Source organism: Zingiber officinale, chromosome 5B (assembly GCF_018446385.1).
Source record: "Zingiber officinale cultivar Zhangliang chromosome 5B, Zo_v1.1, whole genome shotgun sequence".
Classification (NCBI taxonomy): domain Eukaryota; kingdom Viridiplantae; phylum Streptophyta; class Magnoliopsida; order Zingiberales; family Zingiberaceae; genus Zingiber; species Zingiber officinale.
The window spans coordinates 10282163-10301399 of NC_055995.1; the positions used below are offsets into that span (position 1 = coordinate 10282163).

The 19237-nt window shown below is 37.6% G+C and overlaps 2 protein-coding genes across 4 annotated transcripts; one reads left to right on the top strand and one right to left on the bottom strand.

The window, feature by feature from the left end:
- The first annotated feature begins 537 nt into the window (after positions 1 to 537).
- Positions 538 to 4997, top strand: LOC121984095 (CRM-domain containing factor CFM9, mitochondrial-like). Of its 2 annotated transcripts, XM_042536878.1 has the most exons (4): positions 538 to 816; positions 1128 to 1529; positions 2155 to 3043; positions 4807 to 4997. In XM_042536878.1, exons 1-4 carry the CDS (start codon positions 664 to 666, stop codon positions 4833 to 4835), a joined length of 1473 nt encoding a protein of 490 aa, XP_042392812.1. In that variant the 5' UTR covers positions 538 to 663; the 3' UTR covers positions 4836 to 4997. The 2 variants fall into 2 exon arrangements, with proteins under 2 accessions (XP_042392812.1, XP_042392811.1); XM_042536877.1 differs by lacking the exon at positions 4807 to 4997 and having other exon boundaries at positions 2155 to 3657.
- Positions 4998 to 5680: 683 nt separating this feature from the next.
- LOC121984096 (probable anion transporter 6) lies at positions 5681 to 8494 on the bottom strand. Of its 2 annotated transcripts, none has more exons than XM_042536880.1 (2): positions 8249 to 8494; positions 5681 to 7197 (listed from the first exon to the last, which is right to left on the bottom strand). In XM_042536880.1, the coding sequence occupies exon 2, from the start codon at positions 7098 to 7100 to the stop codon at positions 5769 to 5771; it is 1332 nt and encodes a 443-aa protein (XP_042392814.1). In that variant the 5' UTR covers positions 7101 to 7197; positions 8249 to 8494; the 3' UTR covers positions 5681 to 5768. The 2 variants fall into 2 exon arrangements, with proteins under 2 accessions (XP_042392814.1, XP_042392813.1); XM_042536879.1 differs by having other exon boundaries at positions 8229 to 8494.
- Positions 8495 to 19237: the final 10743 nt, after the last annotated feature.

The window sequence follows — 19237 nt, forward strand, 5'->3', positions numbered from 1 at the left end:
TTTTACTGAAAGCTACTTCTCATTTTAACCCTAAGTTTTGTATGCACAACTCTACTATGGTGGCACCTGTGGATAGGAGAAGATGCTTAGCCACTTTTTTCTCTTTCTTATGCTTCTTCTACTATACTTTCTATTACTCCTCTTCTCCTTTCCCTAGCTTCTCGATGAGAATGTCGCTAATAGTTCTTGGCTTTTGGTGTTTTTTGATACTTGAGAGGAAACATCTGTTGCACCTAGTCTTGAACAACATTTAGGATTGTCTTTCTGTCCTTAATTTTCTGATCTCGGAACTTTAACTATGGTGTTATCTAGGTGTATGATATTTGCTTTGTGGAAAAGCCAACAAATATTCATCCTTTATTTAGTTGAATGATATTCATCTCCAACATGCGGGCTCTCAGAAACTTACAAAGACACTGCTGGAAAAGTGCTTCACTTCTAACTGGTCTTAAAATTGCTTATTATTTAGCGGGTCTATTGACAGGGCTTTCTCATTTCTGAAATCTGAGTTATTTCAGAGTTTGTGTATATGTTGCTGACAGGTGTTATTCACATGGGATTACATGCTTGAAAACGTGGCCGAATAATGTGCACTCAGTGCTGCCTAGAGAAGTTTATTGTAATTCTATCAACCAGTTGGGTTCAACTTCTGGGCATCGATTTATGTCGACAACAAGAGGAAGAAGCATGCGGAGCAAGGTGGAGAAGAGAATGCGAAGAGAAACAGGAAAAACTTTAAAAGAGATCAGACGTGCAAAAAAAATAAGAAAGAAGTTAATGACAGAAGAGGAAAGGCTACTATACAACTTACGTAGAGTAAGGATTCTAAAATTCTGCAGGTCATTCTCTCAATAAACAGTTATTGATTTGTCCTGCCTTTTCTCTATAATGTTCTTTGATTGATTTGAGGATTGACAATTTTGATCATCTTTTCCAATATCATTCCTTTCTCAACTAGTAACATTGCATACTCTTCGCCTTGCATCATTACTAGGTAGATAAGTGGTTCTAGTACCAATAAGTATTTCTGTATAAAGGGATTTGACATTTATCATAAATTTTTACTTAAAATTTCCAAACTATAGTTGCTTGTTTGTACTGACTTAACTAATATAATTATTATGTAGGCCAAGAAAAAGGTGGGATTGCTTCTTCAAAAGCTCAAAAAATATGAATTGCCAGAGTTACCACCTCCTCGGCATGATCCTGAGCTTCTTACTCTTGAGCAGCTTCAGGCTTATAAGAAGATAGGTTTCAGAAATAGAAATTATATTCCTGTTGGAGTTCGTGGGGTCTTTGGAGGAGTAGTTCAAAACATGCATCTCCATTGGAAGTTTCATGAGACTGTGCAAGTTTGTTGTGACAATTTTCCTAGGGAAAAAATCAAAGAAATGGCAACCATGATAGCAAGATTAAGTGGCGGCATTGTTGTTAATATACACGATGTGAAAACCATTATTATGTTTCGTGGACGAAATTACAGACAACCAAAGAATCTGATACCAATCAACACCCTGACTAAAAGGAAGGTACATCATGTCTCATCCACTAACTATATGCTGCAAGTGTGAAAATCAACTGATTTCATGACATAATTTTAATCCAAATGCTTGGGGTTCATGTGAACTTGTTTACATGTTTATAACTAGAAGTTCGTGGTTTAAAAATTCCATAAGTGTTTTCTTTAGTTCTACTTTGTGCATATCCATAAATTTTGTTATTTCAAATTCTAGATTTACCTAGAATGTTCATGTTCATGGGAAGAGTTGAACTAGCATACAAGAACTCTCATACTTGTCAAGGCATTGCATTTGCACTTTAGATTTTCATGCCATTTCAACCGCCACTTGTTGCAAAGGGTGCCTTTTCTCACTATTATTGGGATAAATTAGTGCATAGTGATCCTTTTAAATGATCACAGTTGTTCCCTTGCTTTTTGCTCTAGTCTGTTTAACTTTTTTTTTTTTCTGACAGATAAATTCTACTTCAAAGTAGTTTGTTATGTGTCATGAAGGATAATGTTCATAACATTGATGTGTAAACTGCTAATGCTACCTTAAATTACACATGATCTATTGTGTAATCTCTGTCATTCCATTGATTTTACCGTAGCTATGGTGTCAAGAGTCTTTTTTTTGTCTTGTCATATTGTAGGCCCTATTCAAAGCCAGATTTGAGCAGGCTCTTGAATCTCAAAAGTTGAACATCAAAAAAATTGAGCAAGAGCTAAGACGCAAGGGTGTCAATCCAGAGGACCCAATTGCCATGGCTAGCATTCAGAGAATTGCTACTACATTTTTTAGGGCTATTGATGAGAAACAAGGGACTCCATATATATTCCATGGGGATAAACCATCCACAGCAGAAATTGTTGATAATCTAGATGAGTCTATTGATGTACCTTCTGAGGACAGTGACCAGGAGGAACTTGACCGCTTTATTCGAGAGATTGAAGATGCTGCAGACAAAGAGTGGGAAGAGGAGGAAGCGGTAGAGAAAGAGGAACTTTCAAGAATTAGGTATTGGGGAAAAGATGACATGGGTCGGTCAAGCAGGGCACCAAATTGGAGAAGTGATAATTCAGAAGATGAGGATAGGGCTCATGTAAGGCGTTGGAATGGTACTTCTACTGGATTGGGAAATACAGAGAGGAAAAATTGGGATAGTGACAATGACATGTCCACAGCTTCAGAAGACGAGTGGGATTATGATGACAAAGTGAGTGATGCTACAATTGATGTTGATAGACATAACTCCTATAGTAAAGACGGGACTCGAGAAAGAGAGACAAATAAAATAAAACAGAGAAAAAGCAGGGCTGCCCCAAAGGAATATTTGAGAGATAGAGCTAGTGTTGAAACCAGATGGAGAGAACATGAAGATATCAGCCTAGATGGTGATGTTTTGGGAGATTCAGAAGATGCGGTTGGGGAATCAGAAGATGAGGACGGACACAATTTTGTGGAATCAACAATGGGCCCTTATGATTATCTCAGCAATGAAGATTCAGAAGACAACGATAGCGGGAGTAGACAGAAGATAGGTGCGTTTGATGAGAAAAAGGGTGATGAAAGTTGGGATAGTGATTAATCAATTAGGTGCCAACCTGCAACTCATTTTATATGCAGGTGAATGGAAGTAGCAATTGAAAATTGAAATAGAAAAGATAAGTCCTCTATCTAGTCTCTAAGCTATAATTTCTGGAATTTTCTTGATTTATTTGGTGTGCCAATTTTGAAGAAGAGGAAGATCAAAGGGTGAGTGAGCATTCTGTTTCCTCCTTGCTTTCTGGAATATTCTTTTTCATTCTCGTCTTTCTTATGTCTTGCAATCTATACTCAACTTCCTTCATTGTAGGCCTTTCCACACCTTTCAAACTAGACATATTTTTATCAAACTACTTATTTCAAAAAACTCTTGCTCGGTTCCTTCTTGCAAAATACAATCTTCTACGAGATCAAAGAGCTTCTTCTCTCTTATTGTTTGATGAAAATTCATCGTTAAGTTTTGTGGTAACCCAGCATTGGTTAAGTAAATGGGTTTCTTTCCTGTTAAATCTCAAGAAGAATAACTCCAAAGCTATAGACATCACTTTTCTCGGTCAACTGACCCGTTTGATAATACTCCGGATCTAAGTATCCAAAGGTACCTTGAATTGCAGTATGTGAGTTTAATCAAGAGGAATAAATCTTGATGTTCCAAAGTTTGATACTTTTGCCCTTAAAGTATCATCTAAAAGAATATTTGATGACTTGACGTCTCTATGAAAAATTGATATAGAAGTGTAGATAGACAAGTGCTCGTGCGGATTCTGTGACAATTCTGAGACGATCATCCCATGATAATTTAGACTCACCTTATAAAACATGAAGTTGAAAGGGCTCCATTAGAGATAAACTCATAAATTAACAAAGGAACTGCAGTTTCTAGGCAACATCCAAACTACTAACTAAATTTCTATGATTGATTTGAGAAAGAATAGCAACCTCATTAATGAATTGGTCAATCTCACTCTTTTTAATAGTTTTTGATTTTTTAATGGCAACCACTTTTTGATCTGATAGAATTCCTTTGTAAATTGTTCCATGTCCTCCCCTTCTAACTATTCGAGTTTTATCAAAATTATTTGTTGCCTTTTCTATTTCTTCCAAAGAAAATATATTTGTTCTCTCCTCAAGATGTTTGTTTGTGGAGATTAGTTGTTGAAGCAATAAACCATGATTTTGATGGAAGTTCCTTTGTCTCATCTTCTTTTGATTCTTTTCCTTCCATTTCCTACTTAGGACGACCAATATAATGCATATGAGCAAGAGGCCTATTCCAATGCTTGCACCAACAAGGATTCCTGCAAAACATACCAATATAAACTTGAAAACCCTTATGCCACCTATAATTAATAGGTTATTTCTTAATTTACTTAGCTAAGGTCTTACCTAATAAAAGATTTTTATTTTTGTTAGAGATGCATGCTCCGTGAAAAGGATCTCCTGATGTTCTCGGAAGACATGTGCAATTGAAATCACCTTATGTATTTATGCAAATTCCTTTACATTTTACAATTATACAAAGAAGAGTTGCATTCGTCCACAAAGCTTGTCATTATTTCTCAAGTCTAATTTATATAGTACAAAACATGCATTGATGTAAAAGAAATGTTTGAAATTGAATGCAAGAAAGATTAATATAGAAAAGCAAGTTTAAATAGTACTAAGACTATATATATATTGAACAAGCAAGCTCTTTCCTCCTTAATTTTATTATAATCATTATCTAATTTTTTTTTTTTCTTTCATATGCTTAATTCAGCGTATCTTGGAAAGAGTGAGAAAGAGTAGGATACATGGGAAGGTGGCAGAGCCTTTTGCAGCATCCTTGCAAGAATGGTAGGATACTTTGTTTCGTCATTAGAGATTTTCTGATCATACATGAGAATGTAATATTGAATGTATTGCTTTTGATCATGGGATATTGAATTTCATTGAGTGGCATAAACTGACTGACAAGTGAAGTCTGGTTAGATATCAAACTATCAAAGTTAACATTGCAGCGTGTAGTTGGTAGTCAAACATATTGTGTACAAGCATCTATGGTTCTTATGGTGGGATCAACGATTGCGAAAGTAGCATCTATGATTTAGAAAGGTTATAATTCTTTACTCACTCTATCAAAAGGGTGAGGTAAATTCTTAAGATTAATCAAGATGGTGTTGATGAACTGTGCATTTACATTCAATATGGCGTGTGGCGATTATATATATAGATATGCCTCTTCTCCATCATAAAATACCTTAGATAGTGTCATTCTCATGTAGTAAAAGGTCATATGCTAACCTTGAACGCCCCATATAGTCAATCCTACAGTCATGTAGAGAGATAAATCACATGGGATTTTGCTCTTGACACAGTGACCCTGCATGGAGAAGGTCAGCCCCCCTTGACACAGTGACCCTGCATGGAGAAGGTCAGATAAATCACAGGGGATTTTGCTCTTGACACACTGACCCTGCATGGAGAAGGTCAGATGAATCACGGGAATTTGCTCTTGACACAGCGACCCACTTGGAGAACGTCAGGAAGCTGACGAGCTAAGCATTTCACTATTAGGAATTGGCCAAAAATCACATGTGGCATTAGATATTGTTATTCTCAACAACAGCATTGGAGGATCGCAGTCAATCGTATGCATAAGTAAGATTAAATCCAACAACGTCAAATGGTAATAAGAGTGTGAGTGTCCATCGACCAACAAACATGCCGAGGGAGGGTTAGTTACTCAAAAATCTTTTCACCTGTTGCGAATAGTAAAAAAAAGAAAGAACTAAATATGCAGAGATAGGCTGGGATCAAGAAGACATTTTTCCAACATTCTATGCTTGTAAGATCCATATCAACTGACTTTGCAGCCTCCAAGATCCTTCCGGTGAGCCCGACGCCAACGATACCAGCTAAGGTCCCGGCGGTATTCGAAACTCCCATAACAATTCCTGCATATCGCGGAGCCACGTCCATGTGATTTACAGCAAACCCGGCTCTTCCAAGTGCTAAGAATCCAAGAGAAATCGAAGAGCATATGACCGTCCAGGAGGGATTCCTGAATAGTGGAATGGCCATTAGAGCAAGAGCTGCAATGACAAAGCCGATGGTGTTGAGAAGCTTCCGAGTCTTGGTCACTGATAAGAACCTTCTTGTGATTAAGTGATCAGCTAAAATCCCTCCTGTGTTTGAGAAGATGAACATGTTGAAGTAAGGAATCATCTTAGAAGATCCCATGTCCTGAAGACTGAGCTGAAGGCCGAGTTCAAAGTACGTTGGCAACCAGTTCATTAGTACGTATAGTGCGTAGTGAAAGGTGAAGTTGTTTACCACGATTGCCCAAATCGGTAAGTTGAAAATTATCTTCTTCCAAGGAATTTTAGTGAAGCGCCTCAGGTTTCCAGCACTTGGGATTTTCTTTTCTCTTGAAACAGGCAAGTTGTGCTCTCCGAAACCTGCAGCAGCAGCTTTGGGATGTTCGGAACGAACTGGATCACTAGAAAACCTAAACCAGAGAAATGACCACATGATACCCAGAGCTGATTCAACCATGAAAACTGACTGAGGTCCCTTGTATTTTACCAGACTTGGCAACACAAGCATACCACCAGCTGCTCCTAGGTACATCCCAGATGTCGTAAGAGAAACAGAACGCGAGCGCTCATGGGGAGGGACCCATTGTGCTAGAATTGTGTGAATGGAGGGGAATATAAAGCCTTGTGCCACACCTACAAGGAAGCGGGAAACAACCATCATATTCACTTTGCCGGCATCTAGTGGAGCAAATGCACATGTTAGCGACCACACCAAAAACGAAAACAGCAGAACTCGTCGTCCTCCAACATATTGTGCAGCCAAACCCCCAGGCACTTGTGACACAACATATCCATAGTAGAATACCGAAAGTATTAGACCCTTGCTTGATTGATTCACACCAATGCTATCTGCAGCCGCTGTGTACGCAATTGAAAACCCTACTCGCTCTAGATAGCACACACTTGTGCAGATAAAGGTTAATAAAATGATACTGTACCGCTTTGGAAATCTCATCTTCTTCAACAGTTCCATTAGTTTATATAATGGAGTATATGCACATGTATTCAAATTTAACTCCTTGTGTCATTATTGTTCTTCAACAAAGATAATCCTGCACTCTTCTCTCACTCTGCATGATTTGGGAATATTGGCTCAACAAGTATAGGATTACAACGAACCAAGCATGCTATATAAAAGTAACACAAGGGAAGCAGATCTGAACTCTCTAAGCATGTTATAAAACAAAGCAAAGGAAAGCAAATATGAACTTTCTAAACATGCTATAAAATAAGGCAAAAGAAAGCAACTTTGAGCTTACTAATCATGCTATAAAATAGAGCAAAAGAAAGCAACTTTGAACTTATTAATCAAGCTATAAAATGGAGCAAAAGAAAGCAACTTTGAGCTTACTAATCATGCTATAAAATAGAGCAAAAGAAAGCAACTTTGCTGGAATTTATGGCAGCAGGTAGACCTACCCGGATGCAACATTTAAGAGCTAAAGGCATGCTTAAAAACACAACCACAGGCTGGAATTAGGGGCTGTTCGGCTTAACAATGAATTCGAAACAGAAATTCTATGCAAGAAATGCTCTAATCTACATGGTATAAAGAGCTAACAACATAGGCAGAACATGCTATTACTTAACTGCATAAGGAAATTAATAGCATAAGCAAGAAATGCTACAATCTACCCGGTATAAGGGAACTAATAGCACAAGACAGCTACATATCAAACCCTAAACCCTTCCCCTGTTGTATCCTTAATGAACTCACGGCAGCAACCATGAACTGGCAATCTGTACGGTATGATCCAAAACAAAGGAAGAAATTAAAACTCCAACTTGAGCTTAAAATCTGTTCATACTCGGAACATTAATTAGGGCATCCAAAAACTACACCTAATACTTCATATTCTTCCCTTATGACTCACTGCAGAGAGCCCAAAAGGACCAAAAATCTCTACAACATGCTTTGAATTCAAAATGAACAAAGAACCCGATTTCTCAATCTTAACATGCTGTGCTCGTATAAAGGAGAGGTCGAACTTGCTGTGCAGCCAAATACTAAGAGTCTAGGGTTCATGCTAGGCCTCGGAAGCAAAGGAAGAATCAAAAAGGAAACCCGAAACAACTCCTACCGCAGGTGAGTAGTACTTACTTCGCTGTTCTTGGACTTACTACCGAAGAGGGCAGCTAGGGCTTCGGGAGAAGCTTGAGATCTCGGCTCTTCTTCACGTTTCCGAGCTCCCCTCGTCGAGATGGTCACGCACGGTTGAAGACCGGCCGGAATAAGACCTTTCGCCGGCGCCGGAGACAAAGCTAGGGCTTCGTCGTCTTCGTTTTCGCCCAAATAGCAGGGACGCCGCGCCGTCGCGTGAGAAGAGAAGAGGAATCGGGAGTTTTTAGGTCACGGGAGAAACTTGGGTTCTCTTCTTATTTTTTTTTATCATCTAACTACTGCTTAAGTAATTGTTTCTGTCTATCCGATTACCACCGACCGCTAGCCCAGTTGGTAGGCCGGCTTTTAACCGAAGCCTCAGGTTTCGGCTTCGATCCCTCAGCCGCGCACTATTTTTTCCCATCTAATTTAAATGTTCCAACTATAGCTTAAATAAATCTGCTTCCTTTCTTAATCACAAAACCACCGTAGACCAGTTGGTTCTGGGTTCTGCTGCGGTTCGGCTCGGGTCGAGGTCGTTGGTTCGAATCCTGGGGGCAACCATTTTCCTTCCTATTTATACTTCTGTTTTCTAACTAAGGCTTAAATAAACTTTTTCTCCTATTTTAATAAGAAATGATCGCTGGATTTAAATGTTCCAACTATAGCTTAAATAAATCCGCTTCCCTTCTTAATCACAAAACCACCGTAGACCAGTTGGTTCTGGGTTCGGCTTCGGTTCGGCTTGGGTCGAGGTCGTTGGTTCGAATCCTGGGTGCAACCATTTTCCTTCCTATTTATACTTCTGTTTTCTAACTAAGGCTTAAATAAACTTTTTCTCCTATTTTAATAAGAAATGATCGCCGGATTTAAATGTTCCAACTATAGCTTAAATAAATCCGCTTCCATTCTTAATCACAAAATCACCGTAGACCAGTTGGTTCTGGGTTCGGCTGCAGTTCGGCTTGGGTCGAGGTCGTTGGTTCGAATCCTGGGGGCAACCATTTTCCTTCCTATTTATACTTCTGTTTTCTAACTAAGGCTTAAATGAATCTCTGCTTAATCCGAGGTCTCGGCTTGGATAATTTTTTGTCAAACTTTCCTTCGCTTAGTAAAAATACCAAACAACTTCCAAAAATTACATAAAAATACTTCAAAAATTTCTAAAAATCTCTAGAATATTTTTAAAACATTTCCATGTATTTTTGAGGACATTTAGGACTCGAAATAGGGAAAATTATGTCGTTATAATCCCCCATACCTTATAAAAAGTTCGTCCTCGAACTTAGAATAGCTCTGGATATTTCTGTCTCATACTTCCCTCCCGCTCCCAAGTGACTTCCTCGTGCTTCTGGTTCTACTAGATGACCTTCACTAGTGGTACTTCTTTATTTCTTAGTCTCTTGACTGCTTTGTTCACTATCTGTGTAGGTATGCTCTCATAACTAAGATCCTCTTGGATCTGCACTGACTGAGACTGAATCACTTGGCTCAGGAGCAATGAACCACGTAGCTCGTGATCGAGCTACATATGTGGAGTACCGTCGGGTACCAGCTGGCAAAAAATGGATATATGTAGAAAACAATGCAAGAATAGAAGTCAAAGGAATTGGCACTTGTAAGCTCAACCTACGTGGTGGAGGCACCTTGTTTCTACATGATGTCCTGTACGCTCCTGAGATTCGACGGAATCTGGTTTCCGTTATTTGTCTTCTTGATTTAGGTTACAATATAAATTTTTATAGCCGTTGTATGGAACTTCGAATTAACTCTGTGTTAATTGGATATGGTTATGTAACAAATGGTTTTATGGTTCTTGATGTAGAACCAAATAATAATAGTTGTTTTTCAAACATTGCTCTTACTAGTAATGCTGATGTTAATGATGAAATTTGGCATGCTAGATTGGGACATATAGGACAAGAACGAATGAATAGATTAGCTAAGGAGGGCCTTTTGGCACTCATGCTAAGATTAACTTGTCTATATGTGAGCATTGTCTTGCTGGAAAGACAACTAGGAAACCATTTGGTAAGGCTATTAGGGCTGAATCACCATTGCAATTAATTTATTCAGATATTTGTGGTCCAATAAATGTGAAGGCTAGAAGTGGGAGTTCTTATTTCATTACATTTATCGATGACTTCACACGTTTTGGTCATGTGTATTTGATTTCTCACAAATCTGAAGCATTGGATTGCTTTATTCGTTACTTGAACGAAGTTGAGAATCAATTGGAACGTAAGGTTAAAACCTTGCCCACTGATCGTGGAGGAGAATATTTGTCTGATCAATTCAAGACAATGTGTAATGAGAAAGGGATTATTAGACAGCTTACTATCCTTGGAACTCCACAGCAAAATGGGGTTGCTGAAAGAAGAAATAGGACTCTTCTTGAAATGGTTAGGTCTATGATGGTGCAAGCTAATTTGCCAATCTCCTATTGGGGAGATGCATTACTAGTAGCGACCTATATACTTAACAAAGTGCCTTCAAAGTCAGTTCCATCTACCCCACATGAACGTTGGACAGGCAGAAAGTCGGATCTGGGTAATCTGAGATCTTGGGGGTCAGCTGCCTACGTTCATGATAAGACTCACGAATATGGAAAACTAGGACCCAGAGGTAAGAAGTGTATCTTTATAAGGTACTTTGAGACCTCTAAGGGTTATGTTTTTATTGGTAAGCGACAAGATGGAACCATCTCTGAAATAGAGTCAAGAGATGCTACTTTTCTAGAAACTGAGTTCCCAACACGAGGTGAAGTTGATAAGACAATTCCTCTATATGAGATAGAGGAGGAGGATAATGTTCCTTTATCAACAAATCAGGAGATGCCTGAATCTAGTCAACCGAGTAGGAGTAATTTGCCACTGAATGAGTCAGTTTCTCAACAGTCTAACCTTCGAAGAAGTAGTCGTCAGATTATTCCTCGAAGAAGGTTTGATATTGAGAATGAGGCATTAATGGTTCTCCCAGTTGACGATGAGGAACCTCGAACAGTTGAGGAAGCTTTGAGCAGCTCAGTTAGAAAAGAATGGAAAGTTGCAATGGATGAAGAAATGGAGTCAATGAGAAAGAATCAAGTTTAGGATTTAGTCGATCTTCCTCCGGGCCGAAGGGCTATTGGGAATAAGTGGATTCTCAAAGTAAAGAGGAAAGCAGATGGATCGATTAATCGATACAAAGCTCGATTAGTTGCAAAAGGATATACCTAAATGGAGGGTATTGACTTTGAAGAGACATTCTCCCCAGTTGTGAAGTTTGTGTCAATACGTGTCATCCTAGCTATAGTAGCACAATATGACATGGAATTACATCAGATGGATGTAAAAACGGCTTTCCTTAATGGTAATCTTGACGAAGAAATCTATATGGTACAACCGGAAGGTTATGTTGCTAAAGGCCAAGAGAAAAGAGTATGTAGACTTCGGAAGTCTATATATGGGCTAAAGCAAGCGTCAAGACAATGGAACATAAGATTTAATGAAGTAATATTATCTTATGGTTTCGAAATGATCAATGAAGATCATTGTGTTTACCTAAGAAAGGAAAAAGGAAAGTTTGTCATTTTATCATTATATGTTGATGATATGCTAATAGCTGGAAGTGACATAAAGAGTGTGATAGAAGTCAAAAGTTGGTTTTCATCACAATTTGACATAATAGATATGGGAGAAGCAGAGTACATCTTAGGAGTGAAGATCGTTAGAGACCGATTAAAAAGGCTTTTGGGTTTGCCCTAAGAAACTTATATCACTAAGATGCTGCAACACTTCAATATGCCAGATTGCAACATTGAACAGATGCCTATTGCGAAAGGTACTGTCTTGAGCAAAAGTATGTATCCCAAGACTCCTGAGGAAATAGCCGAAATGAAGAAAAAACCATATGCCAGTGCTATTGGTAGTTTGATGTATACTATGTTGTGTACTCGTCCCGATATAAGCTATGTTCTTGGCTTAGTTAGTCGTTTCCAGTCAAACCCAGGATCGAGACACTGGAAAGCGGTGAAGAGGATATTCAGATATCTTAAAGGAACAGCTGATTATTGCCTCTGTTTCCAAGGATCAAATATGAGTCTAAGTGGCTACTCAGATGCAGATTGGGCAGGGGACCTTGATGACAGAAAATCCACATCTGGCTATGTCTTCTTGCTGAATGATGGCGTCATCTCATGGAACAGCAAGAAGCAGGCTTGTGTAGCCTTGTTGACAATGGAAGCTGAGTATGTGGCTTGTGCAGCGGCTGTGCAAGAGGCTGTCTGGCTAAGAAGGTTCCTGAAGCATCTGAGGATTGCTGAGGATAGTGGGAGTCCTATTACTGTGTACTGTGACAGTCAAGCTGCAATAGCTTTTTCCAAGGATCCCAAATATCACAGCAAAGGCAAGCATATAGAAATTAAGTATAATTTTGTTAGGGATATTATTGACAAGAAAAAGATTATTCTTGAGTACATCCCTACACGGAATATACTTGCTGATCCTTTTACTAAGCCATTGACTAAAGAGTCATTTCATGGGCATATGAAGTCTTTAAGACTTCGGAGAATGTAACAATTGTAAAGACATTTTGTTAAATGAAAAATTCCATGATCTATTCAGTGTATATGTCTTGGTTACATTCGAATAAAAGTCTCGATAAGCATGTTGGCAGATTGGGATTGGTCCAGTCACATGGACAATCATCTCTATTTGTTAAGTACGAATAGAGGTAAGACCGTTGCTTATGGGACAGCTTTTGTAGCTGTGAATAGAGACATACCCATAAGTTAAGGTCGCCTTGATATTTGTATCAAGATGAGATCATTTGTGTAATGATTGGAGTAAATGCACCCACCATTTACTGAATCTGCTTGAAGCCAGATTAGAATTCATATGTTGAATTCAGGATTAGACATTGGGAATGTCTAGATCAAAATCTATACGATGTTAAATTTAGGAAAAAACATGCGCTCTTTTTGGTAAAGAGAATAACATCGTAGAATGTGATTCATACCACGTGTGCTATGGCGACAAGAAGGTTAGTAGGAGAATGGATCCCTGCTTCTCTACTATGTGAGACCCTTGAGATTATAAGTTAATCTTGATTTACCCTAAGTGACTATTTAGCTATCTACTTGAAGTTCTGATCAGTGTCTGCTACTTTAGCATGTTTCCTATTGGCTATGGATGATTCGGTCTATGGAGCATAACTAGGAAAGCAACTGATTAGAATGAATGGATTCTAGCTAAAAAGGAAGATTAAGATTGATTTACATCTGCGACATTTATTCACTGGTACCGGTTACATTTTTAGTTCAGTACATAAAATGTAATTGTGAATAATTTGTTTGATTGGAGGTGTTAAACATGCTCTTGACATATGGTCAATATGAGGGATTAGAGATGTTCATGATGATGTAAATAATTTAATCTGGGGTAAAGGCAAGCCATTTATGTCTATGATTCGTTCTATGGACATTTATGTCTCTGATTTGTTCTATGGAGCAGCTAAGTAAGGTGTGACAATCTTCTTAGCAATTGAATGCTCACTGTGCTTGCTGTCGCACGAACTATTTTCCCTAATGTATGGAATGGATGTTCTGATCTGGTCTTCGTGACTTGATCCTCATAAAGTCTATATGACTTATTTGGTCTTTGTGACTAAATTTTACTCTGGTCTTCGTGACTTGATCCTCATAAAGTCTTCGTGACTTATTTGGTCTTTGTGACTAAATTTTGCTCTGGTCTTCATGACTTGATCCTCATAAAGTCTACGTGACTTATTTAGTCTTTGTGATTAATTTTGTTCTGGTCTTCGTGACATGATCACCTTGTAGTCTATGTGACTAACATGGTTTATGTGATCATATGGATTGACTTGGACGAGTGGGAGATGTTAGACGTTGCATCAGTTGCAATGTCGAGAAGATGAAGGGGTGTCGATCCTTCATCTTCCTCCATTGAAAGCTGTCATCAAGGCATCGGTTGGTAACCGATGTCTTGCTTGATATAAATGGTGGCGTCCAAGGTAATCAAAGGTGTGTGCGATCAAGGTGAGCAGAGGGACTGTGAAGGTGTTCGGAGAAGAGAGTTGTGAGGTGATTTGAGTGAGCAAAGGGAGAACATCTGTAGATCGGGATTTGGTTCGTGAATATTGAAGCTCTTTCCGGTTGCTCCGTGATCGTGCTTCCGACAGCAGCAATTTCTTCATCGACCGGCATCTTCGGTTGCGATTCTTCGGGAGATCAATGTGAGTGTTTATGGTTTCCGCATTATTATTTTAATTACTTCGTTTTAGTTTTCATGCTCTCAAAACTACCTACAGTAGTGTCCACCTACTGTCAGAAGATAAAGTTCTCGGTTGATGACCGGGTAGGAGAGGTCAGGGGCGATCAACTGGCCTTCGGCATTGCTACGTCAAGATGGTCAAGACTAAAGTTAAGTCCGCTCAAAAGATTCCACGGCTTGAGGTGAATACTATTACTAAAAAGCCTCCTACTCTAGTCTATGAAGAAAAAGAGGAAATCCAAATCCATCCTCACCGGACGGAAGCAACTACCTTCATAACCGCCGATTTGGAAGCCGAGCATAAGGCAAATTTGCTCGCCTGCTTCCAACAGAACCATGATATGTTCGCATGGTCGATATATATATATATATAACATACTTAAATTCCTTGATTTCAAAAACCTTTTATACTATTCCTTATTTCAAATTTTATGCTATTAGTTAAAGACTAATGCTATGTTTATTTAGGAAAATAGAAAGTAAAATTAAAGAAAAGTTTTCATAATAAAAAAGTTTTTGTTATTTATTTTATTAAAATTTTAAGAGGGAAGAGAAACATAATTTATCAGCAGATAATTTTAGAGTCAAAATTAATCACCTTAAAATCAGATAGGAAGTAGCATATGAAAAAAAAATGCATGTACCCCTTTTCATTCATAAAGTAACATTATATACCCAAAAAATGACGTATATATCAATTTTAACTCATAAAATTATATTATATACTCAAAAAAGATGCATCTAACATTTTTCAGATATAAAAATTACACTACATGTATCCATCATCCTTAATTAAGATAAACAAGCATAGAGGAAAAGATTTTTTTTCCTTTTCATTCTCTTCTTATACCCCTAGATTTATTTTATTCATCCATCATTAACTCTTTTAGATAAACAGAGTATCATTGTGCTCTCCTTATTGTCATCACCAACCTCGTCAAATTGGGCATCCTGTGTAAACAATGGTACGAGGTGGTGCACTCCGGGTTTGTATATTGTCGTGGGATTAGTATTTTTGACAAGGCTGAATACTTAAATAGTTTCTATAAAAAATCTATTTAGTTTTTTAAAATAAATCTGTTTATAAAAGTTTTAAAGGTTTTTATTATAAAAGTATGATTTTTTTTTAAAAAAAAGTCATGTTATTAATATAAAATGGGTTAGGGTTGCATTTATACAAAATAAGTTAATACAATGTTCAATTTCCAACATAATATCAGACTTGATGATCCAAACTTAGTTTTAATTATCCATTGGTTTATAATGCAGTTAAGAAATTAATTTAATTATGTTAAAAGTTATCTAATTTATTATTTTTTTAATTTATTGAACTTTTTTAAAAATAAAGTCTATTACATTTATTTATTAGAAAATTTTAGGTTTTATAAAAAAGTTCTTATTCTCTATTGAAAGATAAAAAAAAATTATCATCCTTTGGGCGGTAAAGTTGCAAATAAAATCCTAAATTGAAAATAAATAGAAAATATCATGGGAATATAAATAAAAAACAATATCTCTATTAGTATGAATTCTTTTAGGTAGCATCCAAATATTAAAAAAAATGAGGGCTTAGCCCCAAGAGCTATGATCTAATCGAGTCATGTGAGTAGAATATAGATCTCGAACAAATAAAATGGAGGCTCCCGTGTCTAGATCAAGAAAACCAGACACCAAGAAGAAAGTCTGTTAGGATTGCAAGAATTTATATATTTTAATAATGGTGCACGTCTGATTCTCGATTCTCTAGGTCTTTCTGCCCTTCGATCTAACCAACCTACAAGGTCTTGCTGCCCTTCGTTCTACCCGACCTACGAAGTCTTCCTTACCTAGTCACAACTAAGGTTTCTCTGCCTATAACTGTCTACCAGGATGTTGTGTTTGGTGTCTGGGCCTCTTGATCAGTAGACCATGTTGGAGCAATCCCAATAGTCAGTGCTACCATGTGTTTTAATGTTTGGACAAAGGGTTTAAGTTAGGATTCATCCTTGTATTTGATATGTGTATACGAGTATGCAGCTTTACAGGATACACATATGACTCAACTTGATGGCTTCGGATCCGGTGAAGGATGGAGCATCCGAGGGACCATAGACAAGCAGTAAGGATAATGTTGGACCCTGTGGTTGTCTTGATGTGATCAACCAAGTTGGTTAGGCCCTGCTTTGTGTTTGATCCCTATGTCTGAGTGTGCAGGAGCTTAGGAGCGCAGGAAGTCGAGCGGAAGACGCAGCTAGTGAGAGGGACAACACGGGATGGGATCTGACGGGCTCGGTGTGTCCGAAGGACGAGAGAGCTGCGGAAGAGTACATCGGTGGGCGTGAAGAACACGCACGACGTTCGAGGGATGTTAAGCCGGGTCGGAAGACTGCTCGAGGAGAAGGCCAGAAATTAGGTTTGGATGATCCCTATTTCGGTTGGCCAGAATCACCCAAGCGAACGGAGCGTCGGAAGCCAAAACGAAGAAGCTGAAATTTTGTACTGCCCATAGAGGTGCCTTCATGGTGCTTGGTGGCGCCTCCAAGCAGGCAATAGAGGCGCCTTCATGGCTCATTGAAGGCATCTTGATCTGGTCAAATGACCGTTTGCACTGCGGATAAAGTTTTATCCACTCACTCGATAGAGGCGCCTTGGACCTCAGTTAAAGGCGCCTTGGACCTCCGAGATAGAATCTCCAGAGGCTATTTAAAGGCCCCTGGAGCTAAGAATTATGTATCAATTCTTCATTCAACTCTGTAATTAATTTCTAGCATTAGTTCTGATCCGTTAGAGTGTAAAAGGCTTCTCCGTCTTAAGTAAAGGAGACTTTTTCTAGTGCGCTTCTCATCGTCCTAAATTAACAACCTTCTTGGTTGTAACCATGTTAAAATTCTGTCTCTCTTTTGTTTCTGCCTTTTAATTTTTATTATTGTTACTATCTGTTTGAGTTGAAAGATGAGGAGGGTATAGTTTTTTATTTTTCAAGCAATTCACCCGTCTCTTACCGGCCTTCGCTGCACCTACAATTGGTATCAGAGCCAGACCGCCTCAGAAATTCTAACCGTCGACTAAAGCACGAAGATCAAGACGATGGCCGGAGCGAACATACATCCCTCGAAGTTTGACGGAGACTTTAAGTTCTAGAAACGCAAAATGGAGGTCTTCTTCAAGACAGACTTCGACATCATGTTGAGTATGAAGAGGGGTTTCAAAGTACCAAAAACAACATATGGAAAAGTACTTGAGGAATACCGATGGAACAAACAACAAAGAATCGAATTCATGGCAAATGGTAACGCTGAATTTCATTTACTTACTGTTCTACCTGTGCAAGAACTCGAAAAGATCGGTGACTATACATGTGCTAAAGAACTTTGGGAAAAGTTCTTAGAACATCACGAAACGTCAAGAAAAGAAGAATCTGACCCTTCGATGGGCATCGCTTCATCATCAGAGGAATCTGAGATCAAGGAGATCCACAACATAGCACTAATAGCCAAATACCGACCTAAAGACAATGATGAAAGTTGCTCCGAGATGAGCATCGATGAAGGGGGAGGAACATCAGAAGAAGAAAGCGACGATGAAGGGGGAGTATCATCAAATCAGGTAAGTAAGGTACGTAATCTAACCCTGACTCAGTCCTTTCAATTTATTAAGTCTCTTTCTAAAGATTTATTTAAATTAGAAAAAGAGAATTCTGACTTAAATAAAATCTTAGATAAATTGAAATTCGAAAATGATAATTTAAAATTAGAAATCAAAAATTTGGAAACTGATGCATGTTTTAAAATAAATATTTTTCTAAAATCAAAACTTAAGATTTATGAAAAATTGAATTGGTATATAAGAAAGCATCAGGGTCAACTCAGAAAAAATCTAAAGAATTATGTATCCCGTAAGTTTCTGATTAATCCAGTAGGAAGGAAACTCTATTGGGTTCCAAAATCTATGCTAAACAATGATTTTCCTTATGCGGCTTTGACTAGAAAGTGGTTGTTGCTCCAATAACCAAGAAGGCCTAGTGTCTCGCCACTAACTGGAAGCCAAATATAAAAATTAAAGGTTTAATTAACTTCCTGATAAAAACATTAAAGTAATAATTGAATAATTCTTTAAAAGTTTTTTAACATTTTTTTGGAAAATTCTAAAATTTAATTTACTTAATTTTTTTTAAAATTCTAAAAATTCAGTTTACTTAGAAATTTTTTAAAAAATTCTAAAAATTCATTTTACTTATAAATTATTTTGGAAAACTCCAAAAAATTCAGTTTACTTAGAAATTATTTTTGAAAATTCTAAAAATTCAGTTTACCTAGAATTTTTTTAAAAATTCTAAAAATTTATTTTTGCTCAGAAATTTTTCTAACTTAAGAATTTATTAAATATTTTTTAAAATATCAAATTCATTTATTATTACCGCGTTTTTGCTATGATCAAAGGGGGAGAGAATTTATTTTTTCTTCTATACTATGAGTTTTGAAAAATATTTTTTTTGAAAAAATTCTGTTTAACTCTTAATTAAATAGTTGCAATTTTATTTATTGCAAATTTATGTTTAACATGTTAGTTTAGTAATTTTCTTTAAAATTACTGTTTGTCTATTTTTACCCTAACTTGAACTTGGGTTGATGCACATCAAAAAAAGAGAGATTGTTGGATCCCGTGGTTGTTTTGATGTGATCAACCAAGTTGGTTAGGTCCTACTTTGTGTTTGATCCCTGTGTCTGAGTGTGCAGGAGCTTAGGAGTGCAAGAAGTC

Bases quoted from the DNA above. Each gene is read 5' to 3' on its own strand.
- LOC121984095 (XM_042536877.1), top strand. From the start codon at position 664: ATGTCGACAACAAGAGGAAGAAGCATGCGGAGCAAGGTGGAGAAGAGA. The intron at 817-1,127 runs GTAAGGATTCTA...ATTATTATGTAG, and splicing joins TACTATACAACTTACGTAGA to GCCAAGAAAAAGGTGGGATT. The intron at 1,530-2,154 runs GTACATCATGTC...GTCATATTGTAG, and splicing joins ACACCCTGACTAAAAGGAAG to GCCCTATTCAAAGCCAGATT.
- LOC121984096 (XM_042536880.1), bottom strand. From the start codon at position 7,100: ATGGAACTGTTGAAGAAGATGAGATTTCCAAAGCGGTACAGTATCATT.